Source organism: Ursus maritimus, unplaced genomic scaffold (assembly GCF_017311325.1).
Source record: "Ursus maritimus isolate PB19 unplaced genomic scaffold, ASM1731132v1 scaffold_27, whole genome shotgun sequence".
In the NCBI taxonomy this organism is placed as follows: Eukaryota; Metazoa; Chordata; class Mammalia; order Carnivora; family Ursidae; genus Ursus; species Ursus maritimus.
Window position 1 is genome coordinate 25,663,279 of NW_024425230.1, and position 9,289 is coordinate 25,672,567.

Here is a 9,289-nt window from a genome sequence, read left to right on the forward strand (position 1 = left end):
CGGAAACCACAGTTTACAGTTAGAATGTCAAAGTTCAGCCATCGTCTCTCCTCTTCAAGGCACAGGACACATTCCAAACTCTTCAACTCGTGGGTGAGAAGCAGAGTATCCGGTGTCACCAGGAGACAGAAGACCCGCGAGTGGAACCACACACTGAAGCAAGCGTGCGAGACCCTTCGGGCGGCCGTGATTTTCAGAGACTGGCCTTACACTGCTGGCAAGCGGCTCTCCCCCTCACCTCGGCGTGGGGACAACAAGGTCTCCTGGCCTGAGTACCTCGGCCTAGTAAGCAGAGGGAGCACACTCCGTGCCACGCCTGATCGGGCAGTTCAGCTCCTTCCTGCCCTGCGCACAAGGAGGAAGGTCCAGAATGTTCCGTGAAAATCTGCAGTGAAGATCGTAATGATGGCGGCAGGGCAAGGATGAGAAGTCAGTAGCCCTTGATGAAAGTCAACAGAGAAGTAAGATGCTTTGAGGGCACGACACCTGTCACTTCACCTGCAATGGTCTGAGAACGTGAAGGAAAACAGAACTCGTCTTTTTTCCGTCTCGTCTTGCGATCTCCCTTCGTGTCCCCAAGCAGGCAGGTATCAAATATCTTCCGTATAACATATTCCCCACCATGAAACTTCATTAAAATGGAAAGAATCCAATTAATTTTTTTTCTGCGTGGAATTCAGTTGGTGCCTGCTGGGAGCCGGGTACGTTCTATTGGTAGGAAAAGATACTGCACTTCCCCAAACGTGTCCGAGGGTCACTACGTCGAAGCCGACAGGAGGGTAGGTTTCTCTGGAGAATGCACGTTCTGAAGAGCGTCTTCACGCGGGCAGAAACCCTCCGTGACTCCATCCCCGCTCCAGCACGCTGTCGCCACAGCGCCCGAGACCTCACCCCGGACAGCGGGGCGCCGGGCGGCCCGGGCTCATGACTTCATTGTGCAGATGGGCACGACGATCACGAGGATGACCGTGCACGCGGCGGCAGCGATCAGGGCGGCTATCTTGCAGACCTTGGCTCGTCTGAACTCGGCTTCCTTACGCTTCAGCAAGGAGTCGTAGCCTGGAGTATAAATGTCTTCCATCCAGTATTCTAAGTTGTTTGGGTTTAAAGATTCTTGCGTCTAGAAGTGAAGAGAAGATGTTAGAGACGCAGTAAAACCCCGGTTCCCGAAGCCCCCGAGCTGTCCGCAGCTGGCCATCAGGGCTGACCGCGACGTCCACCGCCGCCGCCGAGCCGGGCTGCTGAGGCCCCGGGCTCCCACGCGCCGCAGACGGCACCTGCCCCGCCCTTGTTGCCTGTGCGCTAAGGGTCCTGACATGGGGAAACCACGGATCTCCTCTCCACGAGCAAGCAAATTAGGACCGAGACCAACAGGGCTGAACTTCAGGGCTTGTCACCCAGAGCAGGTGGCCCCGTGGCAGGAGGGACAGCGCACGTCCCTGACGAATGTTCTCCCCAGCGGCCCCTAAGAGCAGAGCCGCTGGAAGCCAGGCTGTCCTCTCGCTCTGATTCCCTTCCCAGTTCCTCACCAAAGCCCCTACTGAAAAATCAAAGGCACCTCCCAGATAAGCAGTTCAAACAAAATATAAAATATTTCCATTTCAAACGTTTGTCTGAGCAGGTCAGGCCCCTGCTCAGAGTCAAGGTCTACAGAGCCGCGCAGGCCGTCCCCACGCCCGGGGCTGCGTCCCCAGGGGCAGAACCGCACTGACATCGGTCTCCTGTCTCCCTGAGACGCATGCACTGTCTGCAAGAAAAGCGCCACATTTAACCCATCCCGCCCGCCGAGCCCGCTCCCCGGGGACAGTTACCATGTCTTCCCACCACAAAGGCAGTATTCTCACTGTACCCGGCAAGCATTTAATAACATAGTGTCACATAAAAGCAAACACATTGAAATTCCAAGTGAGGTCACCTCAATCTTTGAAACGCAAACAAAATATCCATTTTGAAGATTTTCTCGGCTTCTTTAATGCCCGAAACATGGGCACATTGAAGTCTCCCTCACACACGCAAGATCACAAAACAAATCCTTCAAAAACTCTTTAAAAACTGAGTTGTACCGTGTCATTGGGAGAATGCTGGTGATTCTAACGCGTGTTACTCATTGTCACCTGTCCTTCCAGAGGCTCCCCCTGTTCTTTCCCGCCGCGCTCGTGCCCCCGGAGCCTGGCGCCCCGGACCCACCCAGGCGGGCCCGGTCCGAGGACGAGGGCCTCTCTCGGTTCCTACCAGGCCCCTGCCCCTGAACCGTGGGTCTCGGTGGATTGCAGAAACAGCTCCCTTCCCTCGGCCTCAGATCCCAGGGTGACAATGTCCTGTCACAGAGCTGGTTCCCTAGGAGGTGCTCCCCAGGCTCTCACCCTGCCTGCCCCACTGTACCAGCCCGCTCTCTGACACTCTGCTATCACCCGTGGGGCATGTGTCCACCCGCTGTGGACGGGCCAGCCGGATGGGCAGCCTGCGGCCCCACGTCCACCTGCCTGTGAACAGCCCCCGGGCTGAGAATGGCCTCTACATTTTTAAATGGTTGGCAAAGATCAAAGAGGAATATTTCATGCTATGTGAACATTCTATGAAATTCAGAGCTTGCTGTCCGAAATAACGCTTCACGGAATCACAGCCATGCCTGGCCGTTTTCGGGAGGCAGTGGCAGAGTCTGGCAGCTGGGACAGACACCAGAGTCCTCCAGCCCAGACGGGTCACCATCTGCCTTTGCAACCCCTATTCTAGTACATTCTAGGCAGCACTGCATAATGGCAAGGATGGGCCTCAGGGGTCGCTAGAACCGCACCCCCAGACCCCCTTCCTCGCTGAGGCTCTTGTCACCTGCGGGGTGTAAAGCAGCACCAGCCACCCCGACGCCCGCCGTGAGCAACACGACTCTCTCCGTAATGCAGTCCTTGAGCGCACGGGGCTCCGTCTTCGCGGGAGCCAGGCTACAGCGTCCTCCGCTAGGTCCTGGAGCCGCCGGCTCCCGCTGTGTGGACGGACGCCCATCTGTATGCTGGAGCCAGAGCTCCCTCCCCACCAAAGCTCTGCCCTCCGCAGCACTTGGGGTGCATGGCCGCAGCCACGAAAGCCCTTCAGCTATCTCACGGACGCTAGACGGGACAGATGGATCCAGGCGGGGCATATTTGGCTGGGAGGCTGGTCCACAGCGGCGGGGGGCCTCCTGCAAGGGCTGGTGGAGCTGCTCCCTGCCGGGCACCTTCAGGACGGGCTCTGGCCACATGGGCTGCCCCAGCCCCGCTTCTTCCCGAGCTTGCCAAGGAGGCAAGCATGCGTACACCACACACCCGGTGTCTCCTTCCCTCCGCCTCAGACAGAAGGAAATCGGCTGCTTTTCATGCACGGACACTTTGTGGGCTGGGGGTCAGCCTGTGAGATGAACTTTTTCACAGTTTTTTTCAACGAGTGCAAGCTCTAGGGACAACAAATGGAGCAGTGACGCCAAGGTTTCCAGGGACACAGGCGACAGACCTTGTTGTGACCAGCCTCTGGCAGTGAAAGCTCGGCCCACACCCTCCCTACGCCCTCGCGCAGGCCCCACGGACGGGGATTCACATGTGCCCACCGGGGGACCCACAAAGATCGTCCGGGTGCTGACGCTGCTGTCACACGACCTGAGCTTCTGGAGAGAGAGGAACACACATCAGGCCGCACCGTCCGGCCTTCTCGCGCTCCCGATGCCGGCTCGACTCTGCGGCAAGGACCCTGGCCCAGCGGCCAACGCCACTCCCTCCTGTTCTGTTCTGAGCGGCTGGACACGTGATGCATTTGTGAGGGACGTCGCCCAAAGCTCTCTCACCTGAAGATCTACTTTGGTTTCTTGTTATGTCTTTACAAACACGGGCACATTAACATCACGCGTACCTGGGAGCAGCCTCCTTCGTCCGCACGCTAAGAAGATGTTTCTCAATCCGCGACTCGTTCGGTTAATCTGACCCCTTCAAGGCCGCGCACTAGTGGAACCCCTCTCACCCCACGGCACCCACAGCAAAGCCGCACACGGCCCACCTGCAGGGAATCCATCCCGGTCTAGCCAGCAGGACAAGGACAGGACAGGAGGTGCACGCAGGAGGGGCGGGGGCTGGGGAGTTGGACTGACGATCTCAGCATCACCCGGAATCGGCCCCGGAAACCCCGTTCAGTGCCTACTGAACACTGGTACATTAAATACCTTCTTTCCAAAATTCCTCACAAGGACTCTGCAACGTAGAGTGTCGGGTGCCCGCTGGACAGGTGAGGGGATGGATGCCCAGGTCGGGCATGAATGTCCTGGGTCCCGTGGCAAGGGAGCCCTAGACCAGAGCCCCGCGCCGTGGACACGTGACGTCTGTTCCCGCCACGCTGCACCCGCTCAGCCCCCTCTGCTTCGGGCCCAGGCCACCCCGCTGGCCTCTCTCCCACTGCCCCGAGGGACACGGTCATCCTGAGACCTGTAGGTCTGGCACCACTGGGGCTGTGGCCCCACCGCCCACAGAGCTAACCCTGCAGGCGGGGACAGGGGCCGCCCGGGCTCACGGTGACGGGGAGACACAGGCAGAGGCGGTGAGAATGGGAGCAGGTGGAGCTGCCCCCCCCACATACAAGGGGACCGGACCCCAACCCCGCGTGTGGGGGACAGCACACATGCCCTCTGGCCACGACAGCGTTCACAGAGCTCCCGGGGGTGGCTCTTACCTGGGGGCTGCTCCGTATGGAAACATAGTCCATAGCTTGGCTCCCACAATTATGCTTATCCCACGTGCTACATGTGGAAGGAGAAATCAGCTCGTATCTCATTAAACAGTTTGGCTCAGGTCTTGTGAGCAAAGGCGAGAAGCTGCACTTGGTGCAGAACCTTAAAGGCGCTGTTAGCAAACCGCGTGGCCAAAGTAAAGACATCAGTCAAATGTTTCCAAACATTTAAGCCAAATCACGCTCCCCTCATTAAAATCTCCGCTCTGCGGCTTGTGACAGTTCAGAATTCCATGGTGGGGGCCCAGGGAGCTGAAGGGTGAGAGAGCAGGCTGGACCTGGCCATCCCGGGTCCTCGTGTCCCGGCCGCGGTGTGGCTGGGCTCCCCCCGCCCCCGCCGTCCCTCCCCCATCCCCACCCCCGCCCCAGGGACAGCGCGAGACTCACCTGCAGGTCCAGGGCCGTCAGCTTGCCCTTGTCGCCCGCGTTCCTCGTGTACTCCTCGATGGTCCAGGAGGGCTGGCCCCGCTTCACCTCGGCCAGCTCGGTCAGCCGCATGTCCGTGTACAGAGGGTTGTTCTTCATGTGGGCTTTGAGGGACGTGGGGTAGGGGTGCGGGCTGAACACCTGCTCCACCAGGAAGCTGTCTTTGGGCTGCTTGGGCAGTCGGTGCTGGGGGGGGATATCGTACTGTCTGTCCGCCTGCGGGGGGGCACAGAGAGGTCCAGACAGGCGGCACAGAGGCTGAGGGGTGTCACACTTATTACATGCAGACACTAAGTATGCCTGTAGGCGGCATTCTCCGGGGACGCTCGTGATGATGACAGCACTGACCTGAGCCTGCACCTGACCAAACCCTCACACCATCACTGCCACCAACCACGTGAAGCCACGCTCCTGACGCAGAAGGGGGAAAACAGGACCGCGAGCGGAGGGACGGAGGGGAGGGTGCCTAAGAGAGACGGCCTGCATGAGTGCGTGGTGAGCCATGCCGGGCATGTGTGTGAGCATGAGTGTGCACTTGCACGGGGACCGGCCCAGCACGTGTCCACTGGCCTCTTTCCAACCCCTCGCGCCGTCCACGGCCGCAGAAGGACAGAGCAGCCACCAGCACAGACATCGCTGATGCTTTGGGATCTTTTACTCTTTTCCCCCACTTTGGACACTGAAAACCTGCTGAGAGGCCCGTCTTCCAAGCTTCTCCTTCTTGGCAGTTTGGGAACCCGGGCTCCCCGTGTGGCTCTGCGTGTGTGCAGCCCACACCGCCGTCACTCCCTCTCTGCCACCGGACCTTCCGGTCACTCCCCTGACCTTCAGAATCAGGGAAGGGAACTGAGAAAGCAGCACGTGGAAACTGCCTCACTGAAACCCTGGGAGAATGACGAACAGCAGCCCCAGGGCCACCGACACGAGTCACCCACCGCAGGGGACACGAGCCTCTGTGTGTGCGCTCCCTCCGGACCTGCCGGGGGAGGCCGGCTCTCAAGATGCACACACGCTCAAGCCAGCACGACAAGAGCTGAACACACAAGCGTGACGCAAAACAGCGACAAAGCAAAGGAAGGGGCGTATGGGGAGCTGCTGTCCTCGGCGGCGGCTCGGGAACCATTTCCACATTTGTCTGGCTTTGCCTACCATTCGTCTATCGATCTTACCATGGAAAGACTCCAACTTTCAAAGAGGACCACCGTGAATCCACAAGGCAGGAAAGGGACACCTGAGCCCGTGCGCGTGGAAGGCATCCCCGTTGCCTCCGCCTGCACCCCGCTATTTCAGAAGGCACAGGAAGCCATCCTTGGCAATGCCCGACTCTCCACCACGCTCCCCATTCCACAAGAATCTGGCCTCCGCCACCCATCCTGCATCCAAATCCCGTTTTCTCCCGTGGGCAACCTGGCGGCATGCACTCCTCCGAGCTGGAGGGACAGACAACCTGCCTGTGCCGTCCTGCCTGTTCTAACACGGAAAGCCTGCCAAGTCTGGAAGGAGAGCCAGCACATGGAGGCAGGGGCTTTCTCCTGACTCCTGTAACGCGCAGGGCGGGACACGCACCAGGGCTGCAGCAGCGCGAGTGCCCAGGTTCGTGGGCGTGGGTGAAATTACCTCTTTGGACTTGCGATGCCAGTCCTTACTCTCCCCGGGGCCTCTGTCCTTGCTCCCCTCCTCCCCGAGGCCCGCACGGCCGGTGTAGGTGACGGTGCGCCAGTCTCTGGGCGAGTTGGAGGTGCTGGCGATTTTGGACTCTGTGGCGCTGTTCTCCTCCGTCAGGGACCTGGAGGACGGCCTGGTGAAGAGGTTCTTCTTTAAGGCCTGGACGCGAAGGCTCTCGCTGTTGCTCCCGCTGGCGTCCGAGCAGTACCAGTCGGCCGCGTTCTCCAGCTTGGGTCCCCGGGGGCCGTCGTGCGCACGGAACATCTGCGGAGAGGCAGTCTCGTCGGACGGAGCCTCGCTTGTCAAGGAATTCAGGTCGATCTGCACGCTCACCTTTTCGGGCTGCTGCATTTTCTGATCCAACTTATTTAGCTTGCCCAGGACTTGGGAGATTTCCTCGCGGACCCCCGACAGTGATTCAAGCTTCCGTTCGATCTCGCCGATCCTGAACACCAGTCTGCACACGCTGGTCTTCAGCTCCTCTTCCGAGTGGTGGCTGTTCTCAGGCCGGTTGCCCTTTTCTCCTTTGCTGCCGGGGAGCCCGTTGGCGATTTTGGTGAGGTTGTGCTCGGGGGAACTGTCACCGTCTGACTTGTGAACCTGAGACAAGGACCCTGTGCTGTTGTAGCAGGAGGACTGCATCACCCCCGTGGAGCCACTGATACTCATGTCATCAAGAAACCGGAAGATGTCACTGATGTCATCGCTGACGATTTCTGAGTCGTCATCTGACTGCTTCGCGGCGTGCCTGTCACCGTACTTGGTCTGCCCCGAGGCGCACAAATCTTTGCCCTTCTTGGGCTCTGGTGCGTGCTGCTCCGTCTGGGTGCCCACGCTGCTGGTATCCGAGCTGAGCTGCCCGCTGGTGCAGCCGATGCTCTTGTCTTTGAACTTTTTGACCGGCTCGCGCTTCTCCAGGTCAACAGGGGACGAGAGCTCTTTAGGCTTGAGCCCGTTTGGTTTTGCGGAGTAGCCAACGGGAAGGATCAGCTGTTGGTCCTTCGGCGCGAGGTAAGTGGGGCGCCTGTCTGGGGTTGGGAAGTTGGGGCTCGGGCTGCTGGAATTTGGGTAGCGCAGCTTCTCCTCGGAGGGATTTCTATTAAAAAAGGACCGTTCGAAGTCAGGGACTTCTTCAGTGTTCAGGCTCCAGCTTTTGGCCGGCCAGGGGGTCTGCTTGCCCGGCCTCCCCAGACAGCGCCTGGTGTCCTGCGTCCCCATTACCGGCGTGGGTCCAAAATACGTGGAGGCTTGAAGGTCGTCCAAGCTTTCGTGCTTTGCCCGCCTTTTGTCAGGCACGGGGGAATACACAGGATCCAGGTACTGGCTGTTGTAGGGCATCTCGAAGCTGTGATTGAAGAAGGGAGTCTTGTGGGGCTCCTTCTGACCCTGGGGCTCCCCACGCTCAGCCTCTGCCTTGTTTGTGGGGCCAACCAATGTGGGGGACACGGCCATCAGATTGTGGAAATCCTCTTTAAAGATGTTCCTTTTCTGGACACAGGACTGGACCACAAATGGCTCCTCACTGGAAATGAAGGTCTCCTTGATGCCCTGGCTGATGGGCAGGGGGTCCTGATCCGAGATGGACTCGTTCTCGATGTTCATGGGGAAGTAGGTTCTCTGCATCTCGCAGGGCTGGGGGCTGGCGACGGAGTAGGGGGCCAGGGCCTGCAGCCGGTCCAGGGAGGCGGCTCGGCTCTTCAGCTCTTTGCTGACCCCCAGCAGGAAGTTGGGCTCGGAGGCGGGCACGAACTGCGGGCAGTCCTTGCAGCCCGCCTTCCGGCCCTGGGAGGACTGCCGGGCGGGGTAGCCCCGGTGGAAGGGCCTCTCGCTCAGCTCACAGTTCAGCGGCTCGCACGCGGCGGCAGCGCAGACCTCCGTGTCCGACCGGCACGACTCGAAGGACGCCTCCTTCTTGCGCACCTTCTGCCGGCCGCTGGGCGGCTTCTCCTTGGCGGCGCCCCCGCTCATTTGCATCAGGTTGAATATCGTCACGATGTCCGCGGCCACCATGATCTTCTTGGACTGCTGGTTGTTCACGGTGCATTTCATCTTGTCTTTGAAGAGCGTGGCTGGGAAGTTGGGGTCGAGACAAGCCGTGTAGAAGAGCACGCTTCTCAGCTTGGCGAGCTGCGACAGGTCAAAGCGGGCGCACAGGGACTTGCACAGGTCCTGGTAGGACACGGTGTTTTGCTTGCTGTCCAGCTCCTCCAAGATCTTCATCAAGAAGAGGGAAGTGTCCTGGTTGGTCTCCATGACTTCGGACGTCAGAGGCTCGCGGCCGACACGGAGTCTTCCAGTCCGTTCTACAGAGACAACGTCAAAAAGTGGAGGGAGATCATAAACACCGGTGGGGTCGTGAGCCAAGCTTGTTACGAACCACATAAAGACATGCAGGAGAAGCTTCTTAATTGGAAAATGTATCATCAGCTTTGATAACAGAACATACAACTTTGTA

The 9,289-nt window shown here is 59.3% G+C and overlaps 1 protein-coding gene across 1 annotated transcript; it reads right to left on the reverse strand.

Moving 5' to 3' along the window:
• Nucleotides 1-922: 922 nt before the first annotated feature.
• Nucleotides 923-9,087, reverse strand: MINAR1 (membrane integral NOTCH2 associated receptor 1). The gene is made up of 3 exons (XM_008687832.1): nucleotides 6,787-9,087; nucleotides 5,131-5,385; nucleotides 923-1,120 (listed from the first exon to the last, which is right to left on the reverse strand). Exons 1-3 carry the CDS (start codon nucleotides 9,085-9,087, stop codon nucleotides 923-925), a joined length of 2,754 nt encoding a protein of 917 aa, XP_008686054.1.
• Nucleotides 9,088-9,289: the final 202 nt, after the last annotated feature.